Source organism: Dermacentor albipictus, chromosome 3, assembly GCF_038994185.2.
Source record: "Dermacentor albipictus isolate Rhodes 1998 colony chromosome 3, USDA_Dalb.pri_finalv2, whole genome shotgun sequence".
In the NCBI taxonomy this organism is placed as follows: Eukaryota; Metazoa; Arthropoda; class Arachnida; order Ixodida; family Ixodidae; genus Dermacentor; species Dermacentor albipictus.
Genome location: NC_091823.1, coordinates 24425897 through 24442378, shown reverse-complemented (window position 1 = coordinate 24442378; position 16482 = coordinate 24425897). Strand labels below are relative to the sequence as shown.

The following is a 16482-nucleotide window of genomic DNA, read 5'->3' as shown; positions in this document are numbered from 1 at the left end:
TATTCATTTCCAACGCGTGCGACGATAAACGTGAGAATTCCAGTTACTTTTGTGCTTCAAAGGATAAAACGATAGAACGGCGTTTCGTTAAAAAGAGTAAGTGGAACAACGTTGCATCTTTTTTACCGTAAGTTTGATGGTGGACATCTCGAAACTCGCGTCATCCTCAGAATTCGTTCTAAGTGGATATGATATGTCCTGTAAACTCATCAGCTACAATTAATAAATTGCAATATGTGTCCTAACGCAATTAATTAACGAAGTTAATCAGTTATTTTCCTAATGAGTCGATTACGTATTTAGATTTATCGTTTAAATAATGTCCGCGTCCCTGAACAATTCAGTTCGAGGACTGGAATTATGATATCTGCCACGGGCGATTATACAGGTATAATAACGATTCGCGATCTCAACTAATCACGTATAAATACACTATCCTTATTTATATTTCCAGTTCGCAGTTCAATTCACGGGGAGAATATATACATGAGATTCTCCGGAAAATTTCAAGATCCCAATTTTAAGGTTCGCCAAAATGTCAGCATATGTGACGGAGTGTCCCTGTACCACCCAGTGTGACCTTTGCAATTTGAAGCAACAAAACTGGTGTGAAGACATGCAGGCTCTTCTTTCTTCCTTAACGAGACAAGCTCTTCTTTTTTTCTTTGCTTTCCTCTCTTATATCGTACAGCAATAAAATGTCTTCGCCGCGCCTTGAACAGAACGGGTCCCCATCAATGTTGCACCTGCTAGCTCGTATAGTAACCGATTTCGTCTTCTCATGCTGATTCCTCTTCTTTTGGTTCTCCCAATAGTTCTTCCGCGCATGCTTATCGTTCAGGACTTCTGTGTAAATACATCTCCCATACACATGCATACACAGCATGCAAACCGTTCCAACCTTTATGCCAAGGAGGAACAATGGGGGACATATGAGAAAGCGACTTGGTTAGTGTAGTAAACAGAGCACAGTTGTTTTTATGTGACGAGATTTACACAGCCCCGCTGCTTTGAGTGGCCAGGAAGAAGTTAGGGTATAGTTCGAGATCGTGCAACCCCGCAATGGGAAAAGGGAGGAAACGGGGAATAAAAATAACACACAACGGAGGTAAATCAGTGTCATTCGCAGTGTTCTTCCAGGTTTCATATTTCGCGCTGAACCAAAGACGAGAAACAAAAGGTTCTGCAACACTTTTTCGTGAAATGTCAGCGTGACGCAGTTAGCCAAAGTTCCCCAAGCGTGGTCGTTTTGCTGCGTGCTACGCTTCCTTTCCTGCTGACGACGACATACACTCGGAGATAATTTCGCTCCACAACATAACGAAACATCGCTGAACAGCGAATGTCACTATGTAAAAACCTAAAGAGAAACCGTAGCGGTATAATGGAAAAAGATGAGCAAACTATTTCTGGATCGCACGAACGACTCTCTACAGCACGAAACGCGTAATGAGCCACACCGAGCGCACGTGTGTGTATATATATTTGCGTTTGTCACTCTCGTTTCCTTCTTTCTCCTCCCCACCGCCCTTTTTTTTTTTTACGTATCCTTTTTCTTCAACTACGAGCCGAAGCTAAGTGCAAGGCCGCAATCTGCGCAAATGCAGCGACTGTAACGATCGCCGAATATAGCGCACGGGAGCTCCCCGTGTTTTGACGAGCAAAAAATGCACCGCTAACACTTTTCGCATTAGCGCCAGGCGGCACATACTGTTATGCAGCTTCTGCGTATCACGCGACAAACGAATGTTAAACACAGCATCTTTCGGCATAACGATCTAGAAAGTGGGTGCAGATGTCCCAAACAGATAATAAGCAATAGGTGGTACTGAAACTTCAAAGGAAAACAAAGGTACGACTAAATGCACACCACACTGCAGGAAAGCGGTCAAGCATCACTGGTGCCACCTCTATAGCATTCCTGCATCTTGCATACTCCCGTATGGTTATAAAAAAGACTCTTGAAAGGCGATCAACACAGAAGACTTTAGGTAATTAGCGTTTGTGCTTTAATGAATGACAAATCGCACGTGGTTACGCTGTTACGAAGGCGTGACCAAAAAGTAACGAGATTTGAAGATCTAAACATATGATCCGATACGAGGAAAGTATACCAGCTTCAAATATTCCTGCTGTCCACGGGTTATTGTGCAAGCCAAGGCACTTATCAGAATCGGAATCTTGGCTTTGAGTGCTTTCCCGCACAATAACAAGGGTTCGAAAAAAAGTGTTGGCAACTAAAAATTTTGCAGAGAAGGTGCGGTACGGTGAGGACTGGGATCTTACCCACAACTTAGCCATTATTACACGATGTGTCTATTTACTAAAACGACGGCTCAAACGTGAACATTCCGGCCAAGAGCACAGCCGCAGCTATATGTGTGCGCAAAACAAGTACAATGCAATACGCGAGCACTCGCAGCAGTCTGGAGGAGAAATACTTGAGTTACAACACACTCTCAAACACGATAAAAAGAGCAAGGCCTGCCCCGAAAGTTGGAAAAGCTAAGAAATGTTCTAGAAAACAACTAGAAAGTAAAGTGGGAAAAAAAAGACAGGAAAGTAATATAGCAAACAAAAAGTGCTGCTGCTGCTGCTGCTGCTGCTGCTGCTGCTGCTGCTGCTGCTGCTGCTGCTGCTGCTGCTGCTGCTGCTGCTGCTGCTGCTACTGCTACTACTACTACAGAAATGGATGTTTGCATTCTTTTTTGGTTCCTTTAAATATTAAACGCGCGCTCTCGGACATATTTGTTTTGTAAATACCGCGTGTACAAAAAAATGGAGTTGTCTCATCTCTCTCTCTCTCTCTCTCTCTCTCTCTCTCTCTCTCTCTCTCTCTCGTGCGCGCGCGCGCGCCCACACAGACAACACAATACACCCAAATAAAAGCCCTACCTCAAAACCGAGATGCGAGTAATATCTAAATTTCATCGCAGTTTGGACACAGGTCCTCGAACCGAAAGGTAGAGTTGGAGCTTCTCCATAGAATCATTATATTCTTGACTTACATTTCAGACTATGTGCTGAGGTCGAGAGAAAATTGAACGTATTCTAATTTTCTGTGCTCCGAAAGCTTCTGAGGTCGCTTGTACATGCACACGCACAGTCAAGCGAGAAAGCCGTAAAAGAGAGCGAGAGCAAGAGAAAGGCTGCAAAGAAAGCATGGAGGTTAGCCAGAGGTAGTTCCGGTAGGCTACCCTGTACGGGGAGAGGGAGTAGGGGGATAAAAGGGGGATCTCGAACAAACCACGCACACTATAGAGCGGTAGGGGGCGGCGTTCTTAAAGTCTATCGTGAAGCCCTGTAGACCGCAGGAATCTTAGTTGCGCGAATGAGGCCTTCTACGCGGATGCCAAGAACACTGAGCGCAGGAATGGCGGTACGGTGGCAAGAGTGAGCGCCGATAAAACATCTCCGGTGATGAGCTAGCGTTAGATAAAAAAAAGTTACAGTTTAGTTAGGAAAGTAGGGGCGTCTGCTGACTGCCTAACTAAATAAACGTAAACAAATAAGAAAAACAGAACAATACACTCCAAACTATCGCCTCAGGTGTACGAATACGACGTATTCATGCTAAACTGAGGTTTATTGTCCCGAACAGGCGGTTTGAACAGTTACGTCGGGCAGCGCCTCGTTTTGCGTGAACCGATCACGATGCTGCTGCTGTTGGTGGTGTGCGTCATATTCAGTTGGTTGTGTTCGTATTCTGTATCGCAACGCCATTAATATTTTCAGGCATCTTCTTGCTGTGTATTTTCACGTTTTATTTTTCTTTCGCATATGCATACATATAAATATATAACCACTCACCTAATGCCCCTCCAATGCAGGGGTCTTTAAGGAAAAGAAAGAAGGAAGGAGTCACAGAAAGCGAACATAGCGGCGTCCACGCTGCAGCGCCTCATCCCTCATAATTTGCCTATGCCGAGCGGCCTCTCGAAACTGGGCTCCAGATTGGTCGGCCATTAAAGACGAGCTGGCTCTCAGAGATGCATGCACGCGGGGGCCATGGTATTGAAAGAAAAATAAGAAAACAAGAATACAATCCACTAGTGTATCTGTATATACAATAAAACTAGTGCGCGACACCTAACAGCTCTCCCTGGCGTCGGTTCACGCACAGAAGACGAAGGCCGCTCAATCTGTGTCTCGCGTGCGCCCAAGCACTGGCCGTGTCCTTGCTCGCCCAGGGCTCAGCCCTGTTCCTGCCCCAAGGTGAAGCCGACGCGAAGGAACAACAAAAGCGCGCCACAGCGCGGCTCGCGGAGAGGATGCGCGTCGGCGTTACAATGACGCGAGAGGAATGAAAAACACATGCAACTGTAAATTTCGAGGCCACGTTTGATTTGAGCGATGTGGCTTCGTTATTAAGCATACCATCGCTCAGCTTGCCCGGCACGCCTCTCTCGTGCGTGCCCTCGCTTTTAAAGCCGAAGAACTTCGCGTGTTGCTTAAGAATATCCAGCGAATTACGAGGCAAAGATGACCACGATCTCGCCGAACAACGCGCACGAAAAGCAGTCGGGAAGCCAGCAGATTGAGACGAGAGCATGATGGATGGGTCCGCAATATCCTTGCGAACCCGGTGACGTGACGCGCTCGCTCGTCCGGCGAAGCGGAAGTGGCTCTGTAATCTATCAGGAAGAGCAAACTCTTTCGACCGTTATTCCGTTACTTCCGCTTACGCTGTTAACTTCAAAACTTCTTTCTTATTACTCCCCGGCTTGCATATTATTTCGGCAGATCGATTTGATGGTATAAAGTAAGTTCTTTTTCGGAAAACTACAGCGAACAAGGTTGAAGCCTGTGATTCATCCAAACCGGCTCTGTAAAGAGCTGTGCCAAGTCGTAGAAAAGACCACATGATAGTGCTTGCAGTTAGGGTACGCCGTAAGTGAAAAAAAAAAGAGAAAGAGAAAAGAAGAAGGGATATGTGCCCTCAAGAGTTTAAGCGGTGAAACAAAAGAAAAAGAATGTAAATTAATAAGGAAGCTCTAGCGATGCATTACGCAACACGAATAACATGGGCAATTCTTAGAGGCGACGCCATATTAAATGCAAACGGCGCTTTCAATCTTCTGTTCAATATTGAAGTCGTCATTACGGTAAGCTTCGAAAGGCAGTGGCTTTACATTATTCGCAATCGGACGTGGCACAAATTGCTACGCCAGATGAACGACTTCTAATTTAATAGAATGAAATGAAACTACGGCACTCGGGTCGCGTAAAACTCTCTCGAACCATAAACAAACACATCTTTAAATCTTTTCGCATCGTTGCAACAGACCGTCTAGACTCCCGCCCCGATTCGGAGGAGAAGATTTCGGGCGCACATTGATAGGTTGATTATGCTCATGTGGCAGGTACGTACCCAGCACAGCTAACTGTCCAAGGAGTTGTAAACTTGATAGTTTCGTTTTCTGAAAATTTTAGATTTTTGCCAATTTTTGAATAAAGAAATGACGATCTAAATCAAAAATTGGAAACCAACAGTCACTGGACTTTAAGTTTCGCTTTTAAATGCAGCAAACCTCGTCAAATTTGGTGCCGTGTTTAGATAGGAGCACCCGAGCTAAAGCTTCCTCTTAAGCCCATAAGCAATATGACTGTCACCCATTACCTCGTCTGGTTTTTCCCTAAATCTACAGCACTTTTCGTGCAAAATTGTCAATTGGAAACAAGAGTCACAAGGAGTTGATAAATTAAGCGATCTACTAAGGGAGAGAGCCAAGAAAACAGCCAAACAGGGAGAAAAACCGTATATTGACAAATTTAACCATTGTTTAAGAAAATCTTTATGGATCAACATCGGTTCATTTAAAAAGGAAGTAGAGAAAACGCCGCCGGAAGTGGAGAACAATTCCGTGTGTTTTGAATGATGCTTCTACAGTTATCAGTCGTGCCGCCTGACGTAGCCACTTCTCTGCTGTGCTTATGTATAGGGGTTTTTCTACCCTTCCACGGTGGGCGTAGTACGTCTAGAATCGCAGCGTCCTACGCCCTGCACTGTTCTACGGGACTGGCAGCCACGCATAGTAACGTAGCTTCCCAAATTACAATACGAGTCGGTTGTGGCACTTAACTTGGTAGAGCAGTAAACGAGGGATCCAAAAGAACTGTGATTGTTCCGAAAATACATATTTCTCTATAATTCCTCCAGAGATAATTAAGAAAACGCGGCTATAGTCGGATACAACTCAAGTCTACAGTGAAGCCCCGCACCCGTCCTCATAACCGATAGCCACTGTTCCTCCCCCCCCCCCCCCTTCGGTTATGCAAATAATTCAAAAACTGCTTATCAGCAAGGCAAGCCACTATAAACTTCGGTGGAATAAAATCAGATCCCATCACTCTAGGCCCCAGAGGAACTCCGCAAGGGGCGGTACTGTCCCCCCTTTTGTTCAATTTGGCTATGAAAGATCTCCCAGGCTTTCTCTCCGAAATCCCGGGTATCAAACACACATTGTATGCGGATGATATCACTGTCTGGTGCAACTCGGGGAGTTACGCCGAGATCGAGGAGCGTCTTCAAGCAGCAGCGGACACGGTGGACCAGTACGCAAGGGAAAGAAGCCTCCAGTGTGCGCCGGAAAAGTCCGAGTTGCTCATCCTGAAGAAACCGAGGACACCCCTGGCGCAGAACATAACGGTGTATTATATAGACAACCACGCAGTACCGAAACCCACGGAGATCAAGATCCTAGGGCTGTATATCCCGCAGGGGCGACAGAATACCACCACTGTAAAGAAGCTTACAACATCCACCGAGCAAATCCTCCGGATGATGCATCGTATCAGAAATAAGCACCATGGCATGAAGGAAAGGGACGCCATCCGCTTAGTGCAGGCTTTCGTGATTTCTCGGATAATGTACGGGACGGCATTCCTTAACCTCTCGTTCGTTTCCCTAGAAACCCTAGTGGCCAGGTCACCATAAAATTGCATGACCTTCTTTCAATGTGTCGCCTATGATTTTAAGGGCGGCTTGTGGTGTGTTGCCTTCAGCACGCCACTTGCGAGTGGGACATTATTAAAGTTGAGCTGGTTTGCTATTCCTTGTATGCAAAACGAGTGCGATCGCCGCTGCTTCCGCTGTAGCGTTGCCTCAAGTACGTATCGAGGCTGATGTGTGGAGTGTTCCGCGGCGTGTGGTTTGAACTGCCACTATTGCATGACCTTTGGTAAATCTAGCTCCCAGGAACAAACAACCACGATGTCAGATCCAATACGCAAGCACATAATGGTCTCCCCAATCCCACGCAACATGAACAAAAATTATCACACAGCGAAAAGACAAGCGAGAGCTAAACAGCTTCAGAGAACCTTCGGCAGTAATCAAGACGTAATGTATACACTCACACTGAGAGATACTGAGTGGCTAAATCAAAGAAAACGAAGTAAATGAAAGAATCGGTTATATAGAATTCGCCATTCCATTAACAGATCTGTATGCTTTAGAGATTCAATATTCAATTAATGCATGTGGGCCGACATTATATGTACCTGTTTTATTTAAGCAGTATTTTATCCATTTCTCTCTTTTTTTACGCAGTACACAGCTGGGCATACATGGTCAGCACACAAGGGTTATATGTATAAGCCACTTTGCGGGTAGTTTCATGTAACCTTTGTATTTATATCTACGAATATATCCGTCAAGATAGCGTTACATTGTGTGTATTCAACATATTTTTATATAGTGTAACAAGTAGTTTATGTTTGACTGTGTGTTTGCGTGGGTCCACGTTGTTAAATGTTAGTGAAGCCATATGGACTCGGACATTTATTTGAATATGTGCCGTGTATACAATTTTCCGTAATTTGTACATGTTATCGTCCTGGTGGAATTGTGCCGTCACTGTGACTCAAAGTTTTCGTATTGTTTTTAGTTAAAATGAACTTTCAGCTAAGTTTATTTTTTAAAAGTCACGCCAAACACGGGACAGTAGGCAAAGAAGGCTTCGCTTTAAGACTTCCTCCGTTTGTTTAAACAGAAACAATAAATGCGTCAGGTCTCGTGGAGCACTGCTTCATCACAGCATTTGTCTGTTCTCCGGTGCATAATAAGGTCCGACTGTAGGGAGAAGGCAAAACTTCTTGAATTTCGCGCCCAGAGCGCGACGCAATGATGTCAGTGTGACGTCATACGTTCGTACTGTAGTTCTCCGTATTTCTTTTGCCATTTCTTCGCAGAAAAAAGTTTTCGAGACGTCGCAGTCGATTCAATTAATGCCCTATCACGAATGCAATGATGTTGTTCTCATTGATAAAGAAACGCTATACCAACGTCCACGACGTCCCGATGAGATTCGGCAGGAACTTAAGGAAGACACCAACACCCGTCTTTCGTTGTTGTGCCCCTTCTGACTTACCGGCACTCTGCTTATCGCGAGAGCGAACGATTTGATACTACGAGTGCGTCACCCACCAATCGAGCATAAATGAATGCCTATATTTACCGTTCCTTTATTGGCGTGCGAAACAAACCACACGCAGCCGTATAAGCACTCATTCAATTAAGGCCTACCTACACCGCTACGACCTGCCTCACTAAAACTGAACGCTGTTATGGAAGATGCTGGCATGAACGAATCGTAAGCCAAATTCTCAAAGCGGTTCGTAATCGGGTATAGCGCAGGCATGCTGTAACATCACCTCTTACGAACAACAGAATGCAGCGGGCTTCCAACTGAAAGTGCGAAGTGTTCCGTCGAATTTCTGCTTAGCTTAGCATCACTCGCTGCAAAGAAGCCAATGATAGCAACGCTTTGGCTATAATTACTAGTTACGAAATCACCATTGCACGCCCCATTGCGCGAAACCATGCGGCGTTGTTCAAACGACTTGCGAACAAATAAGAAATAAGTGTCTTTTAGCGTTGGCGGATTTTGCGCTGCCCGCTGAATACCGCAGAGCGCTCTTGGCCGCTGAGATCAGCAACAGCGTATATGCGCATACCAAAGGGTAATGCAGTCCAGTCAAGAAATTATAATGGGGGCTGGGTTCCTGCATAGACAAATGACTAAAGAGTCTTTAGTATAGCCTAAAAGCAGTATGGCCGACCGTCGTCACTCTGTATACGGAACGGAGACCCAGCACGATTTGCATACATCATAATTCGCTTTTCAGCCCAGGTTTTCATTGGGCTAGAAGCATATGTTGATGCGAAATGAACCGATAGTGCTAAAGACATGATAGTACATGTACAGCTATAATTTCAGGCGGCCATTCTGAGTATGCCCTTACACCCTATAACACTTCGCGCCGAAAGGTCTAGGAGGAATGATATTCCGGTAAAGGCTCATTAGGTTGATTACAGCGATGTACAGGAGTGCATTCCTTCGTACGCTCCTGCAGAAATCGGAAACGAAGGTTTTCGCGCCGTTATGAGAAGCGAAGGTCTCCTAAAGGTTTATTGTATATTACCGTTCTGAAATGTCACTCATAACGTGTCAAAGCGCCATTACTTTAAGTATACGCCGTTGCTTTTACACTGCTTTTCTTTCTTTCTCTATTTCTTTCTTTGATATGATGGTGCGCAGCCCATCGTAAATAATCAGTAGAACGCATGCTCACTCGTTTTTAATAGGTTACCTCTTGTAGACTTCAGTGAAATAGCTGCATCAAATACGTTCCGAGCTGGTATTGGTGCAGTGTGTCTCCTACATGTCATACCACAATGTTCTACTTAAAACAACTCATCGCCTGAAAAAGCAGGGAGCACTAAATGTCCACATATAAATAAATAAATAAATAGGGAACCACGCAAAGTGTAGTGTTGCGACCTCGTTTCTATACGTCCTCGTTCAGTCGCGCTTAAACACTCTATCATGGATTCTAACCAACTATAGCCCGCCAACGCGTTTTAACCTCGCTTGCTAACTTTCCAGTTCATTTATCGTGCATAGTTGCTTGACGCATGCCTCCTAAAGCACGTGAAAATAACAGAAGACTATCAGGCAACGGGTATAAATTATCAAGTTAAATCAAGCTCACCTGAACAAAGACTGCAGCTCATCCGGATCCAGGCTCGGGTGGTCCCGGAGAACGGTCGTTATCTCGACGGGAAAGTTGTTGTCTGGTGTGGGAGAGAGAATATATATATATACTACACAGAAAAGCCCGAATGAATTGAACCGTGTACTCCGCTATCGCAGTAACCATCGCACTCGCCGAAGCAATTTCCCCACGTAGGAAGCAGTAACTGCGTCGGCGGTGAATGCAGCCCGCAGTTTATGCAAAATTAGGCGCACGCTAAAGATCCACGGTTCTTGTTAAAATCTGTTCAATGCACTTCCCATATTTGCGCAGCAGACTGAATCCCTGACACTCAATTAGTGGGGCGCACCCGGCGAAGGCTGCCGCTATGAGAGTTCACTAAGTTTTTCTTTTTCTTTTTTTCAATCCTTCAACACTGCCGGTCACAGAGCAACCTCGAACGGAGCTACAGTATAGATATAGGTGTGCTCGCTTTTTTCAACCTGCACGCGAGATAAGTGCACCAACGGTAACCGGGTGTTTCTTTTATTAAGATAAACAGATAGACAGGTGTTGCAGCAATAAGCCCGCGGACAGAAGTATTTGACTGCTTTAAATTTCACATCGAGAATGGTATTACCCCTCGTGCAAATTTTTTCACTAAGAAACGACCCGAAGGGTATATATAGAATTTTCAATCAGTTAGGTGCGGGCGGATAGGAGCAAATCGACACAGACGGATTCAGGTTAAGCAAGCAAACGCATCACGAAGGATCCGCGATTTATTCCGTCAGTGCTGATCGCGCAAAATCTAGAAGAATAGCAGTGTGAGCATCGTTATAGTCGCGCTCAATGTTGCAAATAGTCTCACGCTTACGAGCCGACCGTGGTATCCAAGTAGCGAGACTTTCAATCAGAAAAAAGAATGCAATGACACTGTTAGTTCTTTCTTTCTGGCTACGCAATTAGAACACCGCCCTGCCCCCGCAGACACAAACATCTTACGACATACACTGCAGCTGCAGTGTAAAAAACGACCCCATGACCTATATACGAGTGAGTTCTGAGCAATTTCGCTGCAAACGAGGTCCTCATTTTTGTACACGCGATCGTGTTCTCAGGCGAAAACAAGAAAGGGGGGGGGGGTCCATAATGAATAGAAACGCCTACTCTGCAACGTCCCTGCTTTAGCGTTGAAACCGAGAAAATACGTCGGGAGCAGATTCTTCACGTGAACAGAGATACATAAACGTGAAGCTCGAGCAAGCGCTCCTGCAGTGCTTGAATATCGATCGTGTGTTCCCTTCAACATCCAATCGTGTTTATTACATATATTTCTAACGATGTGAATGGCCATGGGTGTTTTGGAGCAGATTTTGTTGCAGGAAGAATGATGATTTGTAGCAGCTGCCCTTAGCTTAATAGCAGACTGCCAAAACAAGAAAAAGAAACTGAGGACGAAAGCCGTGTTCATTTAATTAACTACAGATATAACAACAATTTAAATATTATCTCGAAAGAATAAATGCCAACTTGGCATTAGAGCTGTGCTAAAGTGGCAATAGAAGTTCACAAGAGTGCTGCTTGACCAGCAGCAAACAACCGGACACCAAAATAACACCTCACAGAAGACACGAAATAAACTGACTTGCAAAACTATACCGCGCTGACAGGCCTCAAACAAGGTGGCTTTCAGTTATTCCGATATCCCCTCCGAGGTTCTTCATCTTGATTTCGCTGAAATCAAAGAGACGAGGGAGGGAGTTGGGAGGACTCAAGCATTCCTAGTCGCCGTGGACGAATGGACGCGTTTTGTCGCCGCCAAAGCTGGAAAGGAAGACGCAAACTGCGTGATATCATTGCTGGAACGAAAACTCTTCAAGGACGTCAAAATCGTCGTCGCAGATAATGGCCCAGCCTTCAAAAGCGAAAAACTGCGACTTTGGGCTGAGGAAAGAAATATCACCCTTCGCTTCCCAGCACGCTATCCGGACGCGGAATTCCCTTGCAGAGCGAATGATAAGGGACTTGAACATGTACATACGATTATACCCCGAATTCAAAGGCGGCTGGAAATGAGCTTTAGAAGGAGCCGTTGCGTGTCACGACAGATCATATACAGCAGACCTGGGATGCAGCCCACGTTTTGTGGCATTTGGCGCGAGCTCATGACTGCCAGTGGACCACGAATCGGGCTTAGTGAAACAAATTGATCTAAAGGAACATTCCAAGACGTCTCAACAGCGACAATGAAAAAGAATTTTGACCGCAAACAGCTGCACAAAGATGCCGGAGATTGAACCAGATTCGTGGATTCTGGTCCGAAAGAGACTTGATTCGAAAACACCGGTTACAGGACCTTACTATGTCGTCAAGACAGCTAGACAGCAAGGACTGCTGAAGACAATATGCTACCAAGGCCTCAGTGAAAAAGTTGAAAAGGCTTCAATTGTGAATGTGCTACTGTACTATCATTGTGGGGGCCAGGACAGTCGAATGGGAGTGTGTGGCGATACACATCGCCAGGGGGGGTAATGAAGAAGAGAAGATGACGAGGTTAGCAGGAAGAATGTAGCAATAAATGGATTCTACCTGCAGCGTGAGAGCTAATCCCTCAACACAATATATGTTATCTCACACATATTACAGGCATGGACGCCTGAACGGTACTTTAATTCCACTATTAAAGCTTTCATCGGTGTGAATCAAACATACGCGCACCTAACACTTACGTTATCCATAAAGTTCACCTTTCGAGTCCCACTGGCGAAAATTCGCGCGAAGTAAATGACGGGCGCCGGGTGTGACTCGTTAATCCAAAAACTGCAATTTAAATTATCTTGGAGCAGGCTTCTTTCATTTTTATTTATTTTCCGAGACAAAACGATGACATGAAAAGCACTTGCCCTTTGCAGGAAAAACGGTGGCTTAATTGCACGAAGGGCCTCCAGATAGCTAGAGGATAATTTTCGCCCACTTACACGCCCTTTTTCTCTCGCTTTTAATGTGTTGTTCATGCACACGAAGTCGCCTTTTGCAGCGTACCATGCTTGCGTTCCGGTATGTATTCGCAACGTAAAAGCGGGAACGTCACTTCAACACCGGACCTAATATTTGATGCGCACAATAGCTTTAGAGGAGCGTTTGCAAGCGCGGAATGAGCGCCTATACAATGATGTCAGTAAGAGGTCCGCAAGCTGCCCTAAGAACTCGCCTTCACTGCAAGAAAGCACATTGAAACGAAGCCACTCTTTAAGACAAAGTCGATGTTGTATCATCATCATCATCATTATTATTATTATTATTATTATTATTATTATTATTATTATTATTATTATTATTATTATTATTATTATTATTATTATTATTATTATTATTATTATTATTATCATCATTATTCGTCTATCTTAATGTCCACTGCAGGACGAAGGCCTCTCCCTGCGATCTCCAATTACCCATGTCCTACGTCAACTGATTCCAACTTGCGCCTGCGAATTTCCCTATTTCATCACCCCACCTAGGTTCCCGCCATCCTCGACTGCGCTTCCCTTCTCTTGGCACACATTCTGTAACTCTAATGGTCCACCGGTTATCCATTCTAGGCATTACATGGCCTGCCCAGCTCCATTTTTTTTCTCTTAATGTCAATTAGAATACTGAATATCCCCGTTTGCTCTATGATCCACGCCACTCACTTTCTGTCGCTTAACGTTACGCCTAACATTTTTCATTCCATCTCTCTTTGCGCGGTCCTCAACTTGTTCTCGCTCTTCTTTGTCAACCTCCAAGCTCCTACCCATATGTTACCACGGTTGAATGCAGTGATTGTACACCTTTCTTTTTTATGCTGGCGGTAAGCTCCCAGTCAGGATCTGGCAATGCCTGCCGTATGCCCTCCAACCCAATGTTATTCTTCTGTGAATTTCCTTCTAATGATCAGGGTCTCCTGCGAGTAATAATTGACCTCGGTAAACGTATTCCTTCGCAGACTCTAGAGGCTGAGTGGCAATCCTGAACTCTTGTTCCTTTGCCAGGCTATTGATCATTATCCTTGTTTTCTGCATGTTAATCTTGAACACCACTCTTACACTTTGTCTATTAAGGTCCTCAATCATTTGTTGTAATTCATCCGCAGTGCCGCTGAAAAGGACAATGTCATCTGCAAACCTAAGGTTGCCAAGATATTCGCCGTTGGTCCTCCCTCCTAAGCCTTCTCAGTTTAATAGCTTGAATACTTCTTCTAAGATGTTGTTTACGATGACACAAAAAGTGACTGACTGCACGTTGCCGAAACAGACCCAAAGTAAGTGCTCCATACACGCACAGTCGATTTTCTTCTTAGCAATACATGTACCGGTCGCGCCATGGCGGTGTCACATTTCTGCTCATTTTATATCAAGGCTCCTAAAAGCAACCGCTAATGCAATCGTATCACGCATAAGTCGCGACGAAATATCGTTGGCATGGTCGCATTCGTTGTCAGCCGCTAATAATTTATACAAAGAAAAGATTTTGTCGCATCCGTTCGACATGTGGGAACCACCCAGTCAATAAATTTTCGGTTTTGTTGGTCTCTAATTGAATCTTGCAAATCTATACTTTTCTCTCTCTATCATTCCTTTCCCTTCGCTCTGCGTAGGGCAGCAAGCCCGATCTCCATGCATTTCCTGTTTCTCTCTCTCTCTCTCTCTCTACGCACACGTTTAGTAATTTTGTGACTACCTCATGATGTTTTACGCTCTATACGTACGCATAGGTACACCGCGGCAATCCCGGAAACCTCAGCGAACGGTTCCGTACTATAGATTTGACCACATGCAGTTGTTGAACGCGTACCTGCGCCCAAAACAGAATTTTATGCAATAAAAATCTACAGAAATAGAGCTGCGGTGGAGCCGCGCGACGTGGTGCCCACAGCTAAGCTCCTTAGCGGTTGAGTGACAGAATGGCGGTGTTCGGCAAAAGTTCGACGTCGCGCAGCGGTTCGCGTTCTGAAGTGACGCCCGTGCCCATTATCAAGCGGTTGAAGTCATCTTGATCTATTTCACGAAGAGCTCGCTGGTTGATCACGAAAGAGCTCCACAAGCGAGCCACGTGATTAAAGCTCTAATGAACTGCGACGGTGCGCGCAGTGAATATAGCGAAATACGAAAACGTGATTATCCAGCAAAGTCACAAGCAAAGTAGCAGGCGTTCCATCGGTGTCCATATATTTACCATTCCTCAATTGTGTTATTAAACTGAACTAATATTAAGTTAACCTTACGCGATCTCAAATGTTAAGGAGTTAGGATGACAGACGATGCGCGTTTCGTCGAGCTCACGGTCAAGCTCTTGTCGCAGTGTCACGCTCTCGAGCCAGTGGAACAATCTAGGAAAGGAAATAAAAGAGCACCTTGCGGTTTAGCTCATCCGTGACAAATGAGCGCGCGGTACGGCTGACAGCAGCGAGCGCTCGCGGCGTGCGGGTCAGAGAGAGGCCTGCGCGTGTGTCTGACGGCAAACATTCCGAGCGCCGAATTTGGATCCGCCGCACGCGGCGACATGTTTGGGCATACGGCGACGCGCATCACGGCGGCCGCCATTTCATTCGTTGCGTCAGCTTCAATGCGGAGTACTCGTAATCACAACACCTCACAGGCTTAGTCCCTTCCCGCCTGTTTCCTTCCCAACCAAGTTGCGCGCTTTCCTATAGAGCGCACACTTTTCAAGCAAATTAAATTCTGGGATTTTGGGCGCCACGACCACTATCTTATTGTGAGGCGTGCTTGCCGTACGGTAAAGAATCCTATGTTAGTTTGCGTAACGATATAGGGGTTCTCTAAAGTGCATCTAAATGTAAGCGCACAAACGTTTTTTTTTTTTCCCCATTTCGGTTCCACCAAAATGCGCCCGCCACGACTGGAATAGCACCGACGGCCTTATAAGATCAGCAGCGCCATAGCCACGAAGCTACAGCTACGAGTTACGTACAGTCAACCGCAAACGTTTACGGGACGCAGGATCTGCCAAGAAGCTGAATTTTCGCGAAGCGTGGTCACACAGCCTCGAATGAAATGTTCCAGAATGTAATAGCCTTCGCCACCTACACAGTGATTCATTAAATGCGAAGTGTCATGCCTTTACAGTGCAGGAATTCACATTTGAAGGGGAAACCGCATCCCGTAAGCTTTTGCTGTTGACTGTACGTTTAAAAGGCAATATCTTAAAATGGTTGCGAGCCAAGAACTCACCTTCGTACATCTGCACGTACTGGGGGAATCCGGCCTGTCGCAGCCATTCGCAAGCATGGACGGCTTCCACTTCTGAAAACGGAGAGAAGGGACAACAGTGAGTATACGGCGTGATGAAAAAAAAAAAGAAGTAGTGAGAAACAGAGATTATTACATCATCAGCGCGCTGTCGAGTGCACGAGAGTGCCGCCTAATTATCCCCCTTTACAGAATGTCGCCGACGCGCACACACCGCGCAGACCGAAATGCAGAGGCGCAGAGAGTGCGGAGG

At 45.4% G+C, this 16482-nt stretch overlaps 2 protein-coding genes across 8 annotated transcripts in view; both read right to left on the bottom strand.

Moving 5' to 3' along the window:
* Positions 1–16482, bottom strand: part of LOC135903923 (RWD domain-containing protein 2A) — a 481045-nt gene that overhangs the window by 45861 nt on the left and 418702 nt on the right. The window lies entirely within an intron of this gene.
* The window catches only part of cv-c (crossveinless c), a 448361-nt gene that overhangs the window by 54698 nt on the left and 377181 nt on the right, over positions 1–16482 (bottom strand). For all 7 annotated transcript variants that reach the window (XM_065434288.2, XM_065434291.2, XM_065434292.2 and 4 more), the window contains 2 exons: positions 16212–16283; positions 9997–10078 (listed from right to left, as the gene is read on the bottom strand). In XM_065434288.2, the coding sequence (XP_065290360.1) occupies positions 9997–10078; positions 16212–16283 (154 nt within the window). The remainder of the gene's footprint in view (positions 1–9996; positions 10079–16211; positions 16284–16482) is intronic.